The sequence below is a fragment of the Furipterus horrens genome, unplaced genomic scaffold (genome assembly GCF_987537825.1).
Source record: "Furipterus horrens unplaced genomic scaffold, mFurHor1.1.pri manual_scaffold_2, whole genome shotgun sequence".
Lineage (NCBI taxonomy): Eukaryota > Metazoa > Chordata > Mammalia > Chiroptera > Furipteridae > Furipterus > Furipterus horrens.
In genome coordinates, this window is record NW_028327172.1 from 116,629,311 (window position 1) to 116,647,357 (window position 18,047).

The 18,047-nt window shown below is 38.6% G+C and overlaps 1 protein-coding gene across 1 annotated transcript in view; it reads left to right on the plus strand.

The window, feature by feature from the left end:
* Nucleotides 1–7,277: 7,277 nt before the first annotated feature.
* Nucleotides 7,278–18,047, plus strand: part of DAPP1 (dual adaptor of phosphotyrosine and 3-phosphoinositides 1) — a 53,360-nt gene continuing 42,590 nt past the window's right edge. Inside the window, exon 1 of the mRNA XM_090266337.1 lies at nucleotides 7,278–7,515. Within this exon, the coding sequence (XP_090122463.1) occupies nucleotides 7,415–7,515 (101 nt within the window). The 5' untranslated portion in view covers nucleotides 7,278–7,414. The remainder of the gene's footprint in view (nucleotides 7,516–18,047) is intronic.

The window sequence follows — 18,047 nt, forward strand, 5'->3', positions numbered from 1 at the left end:
AAAAGTCACACAAGTTCAGGAAGCACAGAGGGTACCAATCAAGATGAACCCAAAAAAGGGCCACTCCAAGACACATCATAATTAAAATGGCAAATTTTAAAGAAAAAGAAAGAATCTTAAAGACTGCAAGGGAGAAACAGCCAGTAACATACAAAAGAGCTCCGATAAGGCTACCCACTGATTTCTTAACAGAAACACTACAAGCAAAAAGAGATTAGCACAAAATATTCCAGGTAATGAAAATCTAGGACCTGCAACCAAGACTACTCTATCCAGCAAGGCTCTTATTTAAAATAGAAGGTGAAATAAAGAGCTTCCTAGACAAAAGAAAGCTAAAAGAGTACATCTCCACCAAGCTAGCACTCACTGCAAGATATGCTAAAGGGACTGCTTTAAAAAGGAAAAGAGCCCTGGCTGGTGTGGCTCAGTGGATTGAGCGCTGGCCTGCGAACCAGAGGATCGCCAATTCGATAGCCAGTCAAGGCACATGCCTGGGTTGCAGGCCGGAGTTGAGGGCTTGCAAGAGGCAATCATACATTGGTGTTTCTCTCCCTCTCTCCCTCCCTTCCCTTCTCTTTAAAAATAAATAAGCGAAAGAGGTAGAGTGAGAGGGAGAGAGAGAAATACAGGTATGGAAAAATGGCAATGAATAAGTACCTCTCAATAGTAAGCTTAAATATAAATGGATTAAGTGCTCTAATCAAAAGACATAGGGTTCCTGAACAGTTAAGAAAATATGGCCCATCTATGTATTGTCTACAAGAGACCCACCCCAGAACAAAAGATCTACACAAGCTGAAAGTGAAGGGATGGAAAAAAAATATTCCAAGCAAATGGATATGAAAAAAAAAATGTGGTAGCAATACTTACATCAGCCAAAATAGATTTTTTTTAAAAAAGCCATAAAAAGGGACTAAGAAAGTCACTACATAATACTTAAGAGAGTAATTCAACTGGACAATATAACCCTTGTACCCAACATAGGAGCAGTTAAATACATGAAGACAATCTTGGAGGTCTTCAGGAAAGATTTTGACAATAACACAGTCATCGTTGGGGATTTTAATGCCCCACTCCAAACAAAGGGTATTGTGACACTAAATGAGATCAGATCGACTTAACTGATATGTATAGAACTTTTCATACCAAAGATGCAAAATATATATTATTTTCAAAAGCCCATGGAATATTTTCAAATATAGACCACATGGCAGGACACAAAGCAAACCTCAACAAATTCAAGAAAATTGAAATCATATCAAACATGATCAAACATGTGCTCAGATCACAATGGATTGAGAGTAGAAACAAACATGAAGGAAAAAACTCAAAAACATTCAAATACATGGAGACAGAATAACATGTTATTAAATAATGAATGGGTCAACAATGAGATCAAGGAAGAAATTAAAGAGTACCTGGAAACAAATGAAAATGAACACACAACAACCCAAAACCTATGGGACACAGCAAAGGCAGTCCTGAAAGGGAAATTCATAATAATACAGTCTTACCTGAAAAAAGATAGAAAAATCTCAAATAAACAACCTAACCCTATGTCTACAAGAACTTGAGGAACAACAACAAACAAAGCCCAAAGAAAGTAGAAGGAAGGAAATAATCAAAATCAGAGTGGAATTAAATGACATAGAGACTAAAAGAACAATTCAAAAGGTCAATAAATTCAAAAGCTAGTTCTTTGAAAAGATAAAATCAACAAGCCTATAACTAGACTCATCAAAGAGAGAGAGAAAGAGAGAGCGGACCCCAATAAATAAAATCAGAAATGAAAGAGAAGTTGCAATGATACCACAGAAATACAAAGGATGTAAGAAATTACTATGAACAACTATATGGGAAGAAATTGAACAACCTGGGCAAAATGGTCAAATTTCTAGAAACATAATCTTCCAAAACTGAGTCAAGAAGAAGCAGAAAGCCTGAATAGACCAAAAACAACTAGTGAAATCGAAGCAGTAATCAAAAAACTCCCAACACACAAAAGCCCTGGACCGGATGGTTTCACAGGTAAATTTTACCAAACATGTAAGGAAGAGCTAACTCCTATTCTTCTCAAACTATTCCAAAAAGAGTCAAGAGGAGGGAAGTCTCCCAAACTGTTCTTATGAGGCCATTACCATCCTAATTCTGAAACCGGATAAAGACATAACAAAGAGAGAAAACTACAGGCCAATATCTCTGATGAAAATAAACACCAAAATTCTCAACAAAATATTGACAATCCAGATTCAGCAATATATTAAAAAGATCCTACACCATGAGCAAACGGGATTCATCCCAGGGATGCAAGGAATGGTACAATATTTGCAAATCAATAAACGTAATACACCCCATTAAAAAATGAAGGACAAATCACATGACCATATCAATAGATGTTGAAAAAGCATTTGATAAAATCCAGCACTCATTTATGATAAAAACAGTCATCAAAGTGGGAATAAAGGGAGCATACTTCAGCATAATAAAAGCCTTATATGAGAAACTTACAGCCAACATTATACTCAACAAGCTAAAACTAAAAGCTTTCCCCTTAAGATCAGGAGCAAGACAAGGGGGTCCACTTTCACCACTCTTATTCAACATAGTACTGGAAGTTCTAACACAGAGATCAGCCAAAAAAGGGAAACAAAAGGCATCCAAATTGGAAAAGAGGAAATAAAACTGTCATTGTTTGCAGACTACATGGCAGTGTGCATAGAAAACTCTATAGTCTCCACCAAAAAAATACTCAACCTAATAACTAAATTTGGCAAAATAGTGGGATACAAAGTCAATATTCAGTAATCAATGGCATTTTTGTACACCAACAACGAAATATCAGGAAGAGAAACTAGGAAAAATTCCATTTACTATAGCAACAAGAAAAATAAAGTACCTAGGAATAAATTTAACCAAGGAGGTAAAAGACCTGTACTTGAAAAACTATAGAACACTGAAGAAAGAAAATGAAGGAGATACAAATAAATGGAGGTACCGTGTTTCATGAATTGGAAGAATTACCATTATTAAAATGTCTATACTACCAAAGCAATCTATAAAGTCAATGCAATTCCTATCAAAATACAAATGGTATATTTCATAGATCTAGAACAAATATTTCAAAATTTACATGGAACCAAAAAGGCCCCAAATAAACTCAGCAATCTTGAGAAAGAAGAACAAAGTAGGAAGGATCACAATACCCAAATCAAACTATATTACAAAACCACTGTAATCAAAATAGTCTGGTACTGGCATAAGAACAGACACATAGATCAATAGAGCAGAATAGAGAACCCAGAAATTAATCCACATCTCTATGGTCAATTAATTTTGGACAAAGGGGGCATGAGCATACAATAGAGTAAAAATAGCTTTTTCAGTAAATGGTGTTGGGAGATCTGGACAGGTACTGCAAAAAAATGAAACTAGACCACCAACTTACACCATACACCAAAAAAACTCAAATGGATAAAAGACTTAAATATAAGTTGTGACACTATGAAAGTCATAGAGGAAAACATAGGCAGGAAAATTTCAGATATCCCATGTAGCAATGTTTTTGCTGATGTATCTCCTAAGACAAGGGAAATAAATGAAAAAATAAAACAAATAAGACTACATCATACTAAAAAGCATCAGCACAGCTAAAGAAACCATCATCAAAATGAAAAGGGAACCAACCATATGGGAGAACATATTTGCCAATCATACATTGGACAAGGGTTTGATCTCCAAAATAGATAAAGAACTCATATGACTCAACACCAGGAAAACAAACAATCCAATTAAAAAGTGGACAAAGTTCCTGAATAGACGCTTCTCCAAGGAAAACATACAGAGGGCCCACAGACATATGAAAAATTGCTTACAATTCCCAGAGAGATGCAAATTAAAAACACAATTAAATACCACCTCACACAGGTCAGAATGGCCATCATTAACAATCAACAAACAAATGTGGAGAAAAGGGAACCCTAGTGCACTGTTGGTGGGAATGCAGACTGGTGCAGCCGCTATGGAAAACAGCATGGAATTTCCTCACAAAACTGAAAATGGAATTGTCTTCTGACCCAGTGATTCTACTGCTGGGAATATACCCTAAGAATCCTGAGTCACTAATTCAAAAGAACTTATACAATCCTATGTTTATAGCTGTACTATTTCCAATTGCCAAGTTCTGGAAACAGCCTAAGTACCCATCTGTAGATGAGTGGATCAAAAAACTGTGATGCATGTGCACAGTGGAGTACTATGCAGCAGAAAGAAAGAAGGAACTCCTGCCTTTTGCAACAACAGGGATTGAACTGGAGAATGTTATGCAAAGTGAAATAAGCCAGCTGGTGAAAGACAAATACCATATGATTTCATCTATAAGATGAATCTAATGAACAAAATAAACTAACAAACAAAATAGAACTACAGGCATGGAAACATGGAACAGACTGACAGTGATCAGAGGAGAGAGGCAGAGGGGAATGGTGGGAAGAAGGGGAAGGGACTAGTCAAAGAACATGTATGAATGTCCCACGGACATGGACACCAGTGTGGGAATTGACTATGGGAGTGGGGAGTGGATGAGCAGAGAAGGGAAAAGGGGGGAAAATTGGGACGACTGTTATAGAATAATAAAAAAAAATGATTTAAAAAAGTTCTCCTTAGAGGAGTCCCACATATTAGAAGTTCATTCTTCTAACAAAGAAACTCAAATCTGGACAAAATAGCTCTTTCCAAATTCTCTGTATGAGAAAAGTGATGATTTGAGTGTGATTGCCATTCCAAAAAAAGGCCTTACATTTTGATGAGTATTTTCCAACAAAGAATAAGATGTTCCAAAATTCTTAAAACAAGGTGGATTGTTTTCGTCTATTTTTGTGTCCAGAAATTAGGCACTTGAGCCAGCACCATTGAAGAGATTATAAAAATAAATAAGAAATGAATTATGTGGTTTTAAAAAATATACCTTTCACTTGTTTGGAAGCAAAGATGTGATTTTTTTTAATAAAAGAATTATGAAATCCAAGCAATCTAATGTAAAATATATTACCATAGCGATTTTCTACTGATGTACCACAAGAATTTTAAAAACATACGGTACTTGGCTATTTAGTTGGGGGCATTGACATCTTTTTCCTTATATTGTCAAATAAAAAAATGACAGCAGTCAATATAACAGTAGACATCTGGTGTGAATTAATCAAAATTATACTTATTTTTGTCAGACTGGCCAAAAATATAATATATTTTTGGTGTGTGCAGAATTTTAGTAATTAGTTTATGTGTGCCATGAGATAAGAAAGGTTGAAAATTGCTGTACTACCAGATAGTTTTATAGATTTTGTTGAAATCACCTGGTAATGCTGCAGCACTGGTTCCACTACAATGCTGACCTGTACTTAGTGGAAGGGAGGGGTCCTGGGGACAATGGAATAAGTGGCAAAATGAAATAAGAGGAATCTAGTGAACAAAATAATGACATCACAGGAGAGGACAACAGATGGAACAGCAAAATGAGAAAGGGGGAGAGGCAGGAAGATTGAAAAAAGGAAGAGGCTCATCTTAGTAAATTCTGCTGCTTTTCTGAAAAGAAAGGCTAAAAACAAAAACCAGAATTTGCTAGAACAGGAACAAAATAGATACTAAAACACTAAACAAAGGGTTAGAGAAAGGGGACAGGAAATCTGCCACCTGTTGGTCCCCTATCACTGCCACAAGCACGTTCAGCACTTTCCTGGCCAGGACTGGCCAGGACTGGCCACTGTTGCAAGTGGGTCCTGCACTTCTCTCTGAACAAACTGTAACTGAAAGAATTTTGAATGCTTGTATACAATTGGTGTGTGTTATGAGAGCCTAGTTTCCTCCGGGCTGTCTCTAGAAACTCAGGAAATTCTCTCTGGCCATCAGGAGAAACCAGGGTCTCACAAATCGCAGACACACACAGAGGTAAAGCAAAGGGCCTTGAGGAAGGGTAGAACAGTTCTAAGTGCAGATGAGCCTCTCTTTTAGGAACACTTCTGTCTTGGTATCCTCTCAAACCTTAATGTGCAGGGAGTCGCTTTGGGGATCTGTTTCAAAGGCAAGTGCTGGTTTAGAAGGGCTGGGACGAACCTGAAATTCTGTGTTCTGATAATCTCCAAATGATGCCAATGGTGCTGGTCCTCGGGTGGCACTGGGAGAAGCAAGTTATAAAGCGCTCTGGGGAACCCTGATTCAGGGAGAAAGAGAGTGAGAATATGAATGGGGCCAGCCCTGGCCAGGTGGTTTAGTTGGTTGGAGCATCGGCCTGTACACCAAAAGGTTGTGGGTTCAATCCCCAGTCAGGACACGTACCTAAGGTTGTGGGTTACATCCCGGGTCGGGGCACGTACAGGAGGCAACCAATCGATGTTTCTCTCTCACATCAATATTTCTCTTTCTTTCTCATTTCCCCTCTCTCTCTCAAATCAATAAACATATCCTTGGGTGAGGATGAAAAGAAAAGGAAAGGAAAGACAAGACAAGAAAAGAAAGGGAGACCACAGGCACATTCAGAGAGAAGGCAGGAAGCAATATATGTTTACTTAATCTATTTCCTGCTGTTTTCTTTCCAGTTCCCAAAGATTCAGTGTTAGCACAGTTTCTCTTCAGGACTTTCAAACAAATGGAATTTTCTACTCATGAATGTGGACACAAAGCTATACAGGCTGTAAGCCCAGGGAAGGAAGTGGTGGGGCGTTGTAACACCCCCAGCAGTTGGCACCAGGCTGGCCCCCTCCAACTTTTCCTACCACGTTCTCACCTATCTTCTGTCCACCAAAGAAATAATAATTGTCTCTGAATCATGCCAACCTGAATGGCAAGTGTATGTTGGAAACTGGGATAACTGAAGCACAAATATTGAGAAAGTGCTGAAAACCAGACTTCAGGATTGAAGTTAGTGATTTGACTCTGATTTGTTTTCCCACTGTGATGATGTTCCTGAAATAGAAGCTTCCTTGGTGTCCTGTGTGTTCCTATATGAGATGAAAGGTGTGGTGAATGAGTGCACGCACCTCTCCTGCAAACCAGAGGAGACCAAGGGGAAATTGTGGTCTGGTCTCACACGAGGAGTTTGAATTAATTGCTCAGACCCAACTGGAGCGCTGTCATCTTTATTTCCTCTGAAAGAAACTGCAGGTTGCAAGATGCAGTGTGGGTGTCCTCAGAGGTAGCGAGCTAAGTTTGCATACTTCCTGACAGAACACTCCTGCCAGTGCCTCCGGCCAGGGCGGCGAGTGTCGGTGGGAGGAGTAACCAAGTTTCACTTCCCGGCTGGTTGGAGACTCAGGGCTGGCTTCTCTCGAAGAGGCGGAGAGGCGGAGAGTGGCAGGAGCTGCAGAGCTCATTGCTTCTTCCCTCGGCACCCGCAGGGGCTTCGCGGACGTGAGGGGCGCGAATGGGCAGAGCGGAGTCTCTAGAAGGGAAGATGAGCACCCAGGATCCTTCAGACCTGTGGAGCAGATCCGATGGAGAAGCTGAGCTGCTGCAGGACTTGGGGTAAGAGAGCAGATCCGCTTTTGAAAGCGCTTCTGGGGTGAGCATTAACTCCCCATTCCCTAATGCTCACTTTGATTAATGATTATCTTTAGCATTCAGCCCCCACCCCACCCCCCGCCCCAATTTTCTCTCCTTTCCACTTTACTCATTTGTGTCTGTTACGGCGTCTTCCTGCTTGGAGCCAACTGCATTATAAAAGCACATACTATTTTCCCAGATGTGAAAGCAGGTAGATTATGGGATAAAATTCAAATGTTAGACAATCTTTGAGAGCAGGAACAGAACTGGAATGTGTGAGTTGATGTTGCTTGCTTTCCTTCTTACTGATCTGGTTTATGAATAGATGTGCTGTTAAAATTTTTGAGCTCTAAGCGGTTGCCTGTAAGATAAACAGAAAGCCTGCCCTTCTGTACAGGAGGACTTTTTCAAAAGAGAAAGGAGAAGGAAGTGTCTACAGCAATGTCCTTGTATTTTTCTTTTTCCTAACACTGTGTTTGTGAGCTCTTGCATATAGGCATGTCTGCATTCCTGCAACATCCAGCCTCTTAAATACAATTTCTGCCTCAAGCAGGTAATGAGATTGAGTAGGTGGAGTCATCATAGCCCCATCTTTAAGAAGGCGGATGAGACCATTCACTGGGATATTTAATCAGAGAAACAAATACTACATGAGAGGAATAGGGGGTTTCCTGGAGACACTGAACTTTATTCTAAAGTACCGGGAACAGCCCAAGGAAACTAATTTTGATAACTGTGCTTTATGAGAGGAGAGACCTGCACCTTCTCTCTCAATAAACAGCTCAAATCCTCATAACACAATAACGTAGGAACTGTTATCATCTCCATCTTACAAAGGGAGAAAATAAGCACCAAAGGGTTGAATAACTTGCCTATGCGACACATCAATCAAATGGCAAAGCTGGGATTCTAACGTGCCACAGCCTGTTCTTAACTAGAGAAACACTAAGCAGGGATGAAACCTCTCTGCACTAATGTGGCAGAGATTGTGACTTCTGTGTTGTATTAGTGTAAAAGTTCTCAACAGGTCCTGTCTTTAAGTTTTAAATTTGAGGTCTCAAAATCGAACTCTACTTTCAGCAGGTAAGTCACATGCAACAGCTAGAATTTTCTATCAAGTAAACTCCTTTTATTCAGAGTTCCAGGATATCACTATTCTTCTAGATTTCCCCAAAGAGAAAAGGTAAAATGGCCCTGAGCATCCAAAACGGGTGTCACAAGTCCAGACACTAAAGCTGGACATTTGGGCTCTCACCTAGAACCTTATTAAATTATTAAACTATAATTCTTTAGTACATGCTTCCTTATCTATATTCCCAGCCCATGATCAGTAGGAAGCCCCCAAAGAGAGGAGATGCAAAGGTGATATTCAATGCTGGTCCTTTAATCCTATAATCCTGGAGTTTAGACTCTGTTTGAGTTTGTTGGCACCAGCTTAGACTACAAGGTGAGCTACCCAATGTCCCTTCTCCCCACCATAATACCCATGGCAGGAAGCAACTACAGGTGAAACCCACAAGGAAACAAATCTGTGTCTCCCCTCCATGTGCAAAGAATACACATTCAATACAACCCAGAAACACTCCAAAAATGTGCATTTATGTTCAGACTTTTCTATTTCAAAAAGCTTGGCAATTTATTAAATACTTGAGAATGCTTTCTGTAACAAAAGGCAAGCTACAGTAATCTGGAGAGATTGGTCCATAGTTGTGGCTCTAAACCTTGGCTGTGGGCTGGAATCCCCCCAGGCCACCAACCAGACAAATGACATCAGTGACTGAGGAGTGTTTTCTTATTAAACTTTCCAAATGATTCCAGAGTGAGACCAAGGTTGAAGATCACTGCATACAATATAAATCCATCAGAAGTGCTGAGTAACAGTGGCCTTATCTTTCGTTTATTGGGTATGTACCTGAATCTTAGAGCCATTAATACCTATTGAAATTTTGTTTGTTAACTTGGGGGCATTTTGTTGAATAATTTTACTGAGATACATTTTAAAGATCCTAAAACTCACTCATTTCAAGAGTATACAACTCAATAATTTTTAGTGACTTTAAAGAGGGATACAACCATCACCGTAATTCAATTTTAGAACATTTTCATCCCCCCTGTTAAGAACTCGGAGGTATGCTTACTTAAATATACTTAATGGTGTACTGATGAACCACATAGACAAGGGGTAGCCCTGATTTCCAGAGTCTGACTATTTCCCTAGTATAAATGCTTCTACCTCGGAAAATATCAAGCCACGAAGGATTTAACAACCAACTTGCAGAATTCCTGAAAATGTACTAACTGACTTGAGCCAGTATTTGCCTATGCAGGATATCACTGATGTACCTTTTATAGGTAATAATATTTGAGAGAACTTGAAAATAACCTGTTGTCTCTGGCAGAATTCTGAGTATAAATGAAGGGTTTTTTTCCTAACCATTAAGTCACTGGTTAGGTATGACCTATACCAAAACTTTTGGTTAATTTAGACTTTTAAAAGCTCCATAAAAACAAAAAATGACTTAAAGTACTTGATAAATTAAAAAGTTAGTTTTAAAATTATTTTAATAGGTTATTTAAGTAAGTAGACTTTTACATTTGTATTTCTAATCCATATACATAATGTGATGATTAAATTAGACAGATTACGTCTTTGTTTTTTGGTCCCGGTGTTTCTTCAGACTCTGGAATATGGAAGCTCTGTAAATTAAACCCTGCACTGCAGCAAATCCATCATCTGCCCAGGCTTATTCCTTCTACAGTATTTAAATCAACTAATTCAGATGGATTTCTGTCTCATTTACAGTGTGTCAGTCGAAAAACATTCACTTTCTTTCATCTTAAAGGTGCTAATGTGTCTAAAAGCAAGAGGAAATAAAACAATCTGCACTTGTCACTCAGCCTCACTGGCACCTTGGCAGTAGGGGTTTGGGGGACAAGTGGGTAGTGGCAGAAGAAGGGGCAGGAGGGTAGAGAATGGCCCATGAGGAGCAAGAGGTGAGCTGGGAATGGTCAGGAAGTCTGCTGCTTTCAAAATGAAGTCATCGGGAAATGAAACATGTAGTGAATATTAGAGTCATCACCTAAGTAACAAACTGGTGTGTAGAAGTGCTAGTTAGTTAATAATTTAAAATTCCAGAAATTCTTTGACTATAACAAGTTTCCTATGAGATAACGTAGGAACAGTGTAGTTAAATAGTTTATAAAGGGGTAAGCCTTTACAAACTACGTAAGTATAGACACAAAAGAGATATTGAGAAATGTGAATATTTTAGAATATATTTAAATGAGTTATTCAGATTAGCTAGTCAGACATATTTCCTCATGTGATAAATATAATAACAACCCCCGTTTTCATATACTTTCCCAAATCTTAAATTTTATAAAAAATGTCAGTGTTTGGCTGTTGACCAGTGTTAAGAAACTAGACTTTAAGCTCTGGAAATTCATGAAAATATATCAAAACACCTCTTATTTATCTGCTCCTTAACCTTCATATGTACAAGAAAGTTAGAATAGATTAGGAATCAACAAACTTTTTAAATAAAGAGCCAGGTAATAAATATTTTGGGCTTTGTAGGCCTTACAATCTCTGCTAAAATGTCTCACCTCTGACATTGTAGTGGGAGAACAGCCAGAGATAACAGAAACAATGGCCATGATGGTGTTCACACAAAAAGTTACTTTTAGATACTGAAATGTGAATTTTATATAATTTTAATGAGTCACAAAATCTTCTTTTTTTCCCCTCCCAACCATTTGAAAACATAAAACCATTCTTGGCTTTCAGTCTGTACAAAAGAACTGTGCTCTGGCAGGAACTGGCCCTCAGGTAATCATTTCTAACCCAAGGAAAAAATAACCCAAATGAGTTCTTATTACGAGGCAGACATGTTGCACACACTAGCTCTGGTCTTTAGTATGTGCTGGTATTCCAACTTCACATGCAAAAAAACTCATTAGCAGAAAAATTAGGCTGCCCAAGTTCAGCGAATCTGGTCCCCAGCCCATGTGTATTCCAGCAAACCAGGATGCTCTCTTGTTGTGGTCGTTACTCTTCTCTGAGCCCCTATTCTGTGCCTGCACCATGCCAGTCACATCCATTATGTCATTTAGCTTGCACAGTAACAATTTCAATAATACTCATTTTATAGATGAGTGACTTAAAATACTCATTTCAGAGGGTGACTTCAAATAAGTTGAGTGAACTGTCCAGGTCAGTGACCTTATAAGTGGTGCAGCTGAGTGACATGCCCAGGAGATTTCCTCAAAGCTGACACTTTCTGCTGATCCAAGAAGGTGTATGTTCTAAGCATGGCAGTTAGTAATTACTGGATGCTCACTATGTGCCAGGCACTATTTTAAGCCCTTTGTATTGATTTTTAAATTCACTCATCACTGTTCATAGATACTATCACTGATGTCATTCCCATTTACAAATGACAGAAGTGAAGGATGAAGCTTTGATCACATGTCCAAGTTTACATGCTCAGAAACCTTCAAATCCAGTTTTGCCCCAGAGCACATATGCTTGTCCACCAATACATCTTCCTAATTTCCATCAAAATTCTTTCTTCTTATATTAGCATTATATATAAGTGCTAGTGTGAATTGAGAGAAATAATAAAAGTTCTGTGATAACTACAACAATACATTTTATTACTAAAACATTAATTATTGTTTCACATTATTCACATAATACACATACATGAACATGACAAAACCAGGTTAATATCCTAGTTAATAAAAATGTTATTAATTCATTTCAGGGGGCTAGACAAGTTGACAAGGCTAAGAAGAATAGAAAAGTAAAAGCTTTAAAGGAACCTGTATACAAACCTGTGATACCAAATAGAGTAACAAGATTTGTTCCTCTTCTGTGCACAATTCTGTAATCTTGGAGTCTAAAAACGGAAGGTGAGCCTGCTGTGGCAGTAGGAGAATATGTTAACTAGTGTACAGTTTGCTCCCTCTTTGACTCAAGTGAATTTCCTCTTCAGTTGTGTTTTCTGTTCCTCTATGGGCGTTGGTGACTTCCTTCTACTTACATGTGGAAATCTGTCCCCACAGGTTCTCCACACTGAGTGGGGTCACCATGCTTTATCCATTCACTTTTACATTCATTCATAGATCCATCTGTTGTGGAAATTAAGGAAAAGATGGCTGTCACCTCGAGGAGTTTACAGTACAGAGGACAGCGAAGGCACACGCACGTTCAGTTAGAGGATGCAGTGTCTGCATAAAACACACCTCACGTGGCAGGAGAGCAGGAGGGCACTGGATGTGGAGAAGACGGCCTTGGAGCTGATAGGGTGTTTGTCAGTTGAATTAAAAAAAAGAAGACATTTATTTGCTAAAGAGAAAATGACATGAGTAAAGTGGTAAAAGTGGCAAAACACATGACTATTCAGAAAATAGAAAGAGTCCACATGGACTCAGACTTTCCCAGTCTCTGGGCCCCAGAAATTAATCAGCATTCAGTCACTCTGGTTCTGGTCTTTACCTTTCTGAGTTCCTTCTTTCAGCCACATTCCATATGAAACCTTCCAACTGGCTTTCTTCTGGTTTCTAGTGTCTTTACCATACCCTTCACTTAAAAAAAATTGTTTTATTTATTGATTTGAGAGAAAGAAAAAGGAAGAGAGTGACATCAATTTGCTGTTCCATGACAATGCAGTCTGAAGATAATTACGCTGAAGCAATTGTCTTCAAGGTACAGGCTGCAAGACTACCCAGAGTAAGCGCAGAGCCAGGCTTGATTCTACTCAGAGATGGGTCCCCCTGAGAGAACCTGTGGCTTTGGGTTTCTGGGCAGCCATTCTAGTCCTTCTGAAGTTTTCATCCACAAAATATTTTTTCTAGTCAGTCTTCGAGCTTTGGGTCCCAGTCCAAATCAAACATTCCCTGGCCCCAGCCACTGCGTGAGCAGTGACATTCTCGCAGCCATTCCTGCAACATGCTGGCTGATCTGGGGACTGGACAGAGGACCTCTGCTGCAAGGACATGCAATTTGGCACCTTCCCTCCAGTCTCTCCAAGTCTCTGACAATCCTGGGTGCGTTGATCCACCTCCGAGACAGGCTCTTTGGGTCTCTCTTTAGGTGTCTATATTCTTCTTTCTTTTTGGCTCCTGCCCTGTCTTTGGATCACTCTGTCAAGGGTTGTATTTGTGTTCCTAAATCACTCTCCTGTATGCTTCTTGTTAGGTCCAGTGAGAGTAAAAGGAGAAATGACAGGAGAACAGGCATGAGTTTAAAAGGTTTATTTGGCCAGCTGCAACAGGTGGGCTGAGATAAAAAATGGCATCAGCCCCAAACAAAAGTAAGGCAGGGGTTTTTTAAGGAGATAAGGGGGAGGGAATTGAAGGGACTTTCTGCAGATGGCTTTGGCTCAGAACAGAGAAGTTACTAAAACAGAAAAGTTACTAAATTCTTGCCAGCAGACTAAGATATCGTTGAAGGACACAGGCAGTCACTGGCATTAACAGTTACTGAGGGGGCAGCAGATTTACTGAGGCTTGCTAAAATTATACCAGAATTCCCGGAACCCAGGTCTTATCCCTAAGACTACTGACTATTTATGTGAGCTGGTGTGGCTTTCTCTGTCTCCGAGTTTTGGTCTTTGTCGTTCTGTCTCTGTCTATAGCTCTTAACTTGTGTGTCTCTGACTCTTGGTGTCACTCTTTGTCTCTGAAGCTCTGAGTCCCTGTCTTTTCTCTCCGTCTCTGTGTTTCCACCATTCAGAACTTCTTGCCTCATTCCTCAGACTCCTTCAAGAACAGGTTTATCCTGGTCTCCAACTCTCACAGTATTCTCTTCTTCCTTTCAGTCCTATTTCCCTTTAGCTGAGCCTCCACTCTCACCAAAACAACTTGGGACCCCGCCTTTCATTCATTGTTTGACCAGATATTCACACTCTACCTCTGTCATGATTCATGTATGCTTTTTAAAGCCTGGGGCAACTGGCCTCATGATTTAGCTCTGCTATTAGCACATGCAAATTTAGAATGACAACATGGAAAGCCACAGAGAAGCTGGTTCCAGCAAAGTTATAGGATGAGTTAAAGTTTTTTAGGACCCAGAGTTCTTCACCTCTGTGGTTTTCAAAGTATAAACTGCATATCAATCACATGAGCTGTTGCTAAATAGAAATTATAACCTAGCAGGTATAGGGGGACTGATAATGTGAGTTTATAACAATCTCAAGGCACTAAGTAGTAACAGGGTTCTGCATTGTTTTCAAACACCAGGTACAACCCATTAGTGTTCTTAAAGTCAGTTTAGTGAGTCACAATATTTGTTAAAAAGAAATAGAAGAGAAAAAATAGTAAACAACATATAGAATAGTGTTGCCTCCTATAACTTTTTTTTTTTTTTTTTTGCTTTTTGTGTATATTTGTAATGTATGTCTGTGTGTGTTTATCTATATATGGCGAAGGAGAGGAATACAAAATGTGTTTTATACCATAGGCCAATTTGAGAAGTTTAAAAGTCTCTGCTTTCAAAGTTAGTGAAAAATGAGATATAAACTTCTATCAGCAAATTAAGACAGCAAAACCCAATGGGATAAGGACTTATGAAGGTTCCAAAATGCTGGGGCCATTTCCCAGAAGGTTCTAGCATGAAGGAGCACTGGAAAGAGAAAAGAGGCTGAATATGGGAACCAGTTTTCTGGATCTAGCTTATCTTTTTTCTCTGTGGTTGAGCTTATTTCCTGGACCTTGCAGAGAGGCAACTATGAAAATTCTTTAGTGGGTGGGTGTTTCCTAATTTGTTACTGTATCATGGAAGGGATAATACCACTCTTTCCTTTGAGGTCAACTGCTGGTTTTGATAATCTGAAAAACCCGGTATAGATATTCTTTTAAAGCTTGACGAGTCTCTGCCGTGTTGCCTCTATTAGCCTTGAGACCCAATAATGGCGGTGTGTGGGCCATGGGGGAAAAGTAGGATATAACATTGCTTTTTGTGTCTTGTTACAAATAGTTCCTTGCTTTTTAAAAAATTTCTTTAAGAAAAATGGAACAAATTTTTTTTTTAAGTTTTAGGAAAACGAACCTTATTCCAAACTATTCTCAGCACCTAGCACAATGTCTGGCATATTCACAATATGTGCTGTAATTAGCAAATCTTGTATACTATTATCTTCTGCAAAGGTAAAGAATCATATAAAAAGTCTATAAAAGAAGACTGTTCCAACATATGAAAATCAGAGGGTTTTCTTAGTAGGCACTATTGTTGGTCACCTTGATAGATGAGAGAAAACCGAGGTTGCTGTTTGAGAGGGATCACATCGCTAATAAGTAGAGGTCATTGGCATGGAAAGACTAGCTGAGGAAATGACTGGAGACAAAGGCATTGTCTCTTCTCCCCAATATTCTCACTGCCACTGCATGGATGTTCAGGATCTAAGCTGGTTGCTTATTAGCATTCCTTTTCACTTAACATTTCCCAGTAGTAAAAAGGTTTCTTCTTGCACTTAATTCTAAGGACATCACCCTTCAAAAACAGCTGGGTGAGGACTGACTTAGAAGAAGAGGAAAATAGCCTACTTGGGAGATATAATCAGCAATTGGTTTAGTGTGAATCAGCAGCATGATGCAATTGTCAAGAAACTAATGTAACCTTGGGTTTCCGTAGTAATGCAACTAGAATAAGGCAGATTTTGTGAGGCTTTGTTTTTCATGTCAGACCTTAGTGTTAGGTTGATTATAAGAATTTGGAAAATAGTCAAAAGAGGTAAGGTTTCTGGATGATAAGGCCCCTGGGTGCTAAAGAGGCAGAAAGACAGTCATAGAAGGAGAAGTTGAAGATAATGGAAAGGGAAGAGAATACATTCTAAATGCTTTAAACTATTTGTTTAAGTTGTCTTTCGTTTTCTTTCTTTTTTTTTTTTTTTTGTTTTTTTGTTTTTTTGTTTAATACCAAAAAGTAGCTCTTGGACCATCTATTGAAAGCAGGAAATAGCAATTGCTGGATATAATCATGTAAGTAGTGAAGTATAGAATGAGCTTACTTGTGAAATAGTGAGTTCCCCTTCGTTAGTAATATGTAGGCAAAGGTTGAATGAGGGTCATATTAGGGTTTAGATTTTATTCACACACTACACAAAATTTAAAAGAATTTAAACCAAGATGATGGTTGCAATGGGAGATTATACATGATTTTTATTTATTAGGTTGAGCATTTTAATTGTTTAATTTTTAAAAATATTAAAATCTTATATGACTTTTACAATCACCAGAGATGAGTTTACTGTGAAGACAATGAAGTTTCGGCATCAGGGCCCCTCCTTGGTACAGACCTTTGCATTGTAGTTAATAAATGTTGTCACCTCAAAGAGTATTTAATATTGGCAAATGTCCTGGAATCTTATAGCTTATATTTGAGAGAAATTTAATGGAGGTCCCCAAATTTGCCAACAATCTTAAAAGATTTATTACCAATAAAGCTGAAAATAACTTTTCTACACTATCAACAATTTTAAAAATTATTATAGGTAGGAAACTGAATTACTGTTCTAGCCTTTCTCTAGAAAATTATAAAATTGTTGTTATACAAAGAAATAATCAAAGATAATACAGCCAAAAATACAGAGGGGAAACGTTTAGGGGTAAGTTGAACAATAAATAAAAGTTAGTTATTTTTCTCAGATTTGTAATGTTTGTGATATTCATTAGCTTTTTAAATTTGAAGTTTTGTGATTTCCCAGTCTAAATAATTATTTTCTTATTTTTGTAATTTTATATTAACTATCTTAATGAGACATCCAAATTTTATAAGCCTAAGTTCCTTCAAATCTGATTCTTCCCTCTAAAAATCAGAATAACGAAATAATAAATGAAACTTTTAAACGCAGCTCTAATTACCGGAAATTTAATTCCATGCAATTAGGACTCTATGTAATGAGCTGTTGGATGTGCATTTTAAGTCATAAAAGCTGTATCAATCAAGCCTGTGTAACAGCAGCTAAGGACCTTTAAGTATCCAGTGCCAAGTACAACGCAGCCTCAGTCTCCTCCCAGCTTTATCTTGCCACTCGTGACGGCTGCCCTTTGACACGATCCCTGAATCACTCACATCACCATGCAGTGCTCTGATCTTATGGACACCTGGCATTCTCTTGCTTCTAGGCTTTGGCTCTGGTTCTTCCCTTCTACTCCCACACCCCCTCCATCCAAGTGCTGGGCCAATTCCAACGTTTAATAAACAGTAGCTGAATAATTTAAAAATAAAACAAATTGTTAACAGGGTTGTCTTTGGAGGCTGGTTTAAGGAAAAAAATTAACTTTTATTTTCAAATTTCACTTACCCAGTTTTTGTTCGTCTGCAACAAATACCTGTGTTCATCTTTCCTCTGCTCACGTGTGAGTGTTCTGCTAGGTAAACGCAAGAAGTGGAGTTGCCGGTCACTGTGTATGTCCCGTTACACTAGATGTGCTGAATTCCCCTCCAACTTATACCCTTCCTGACCATAGATAATAATATCCATCGTCCCCAAATTCTCTAATACTTAATA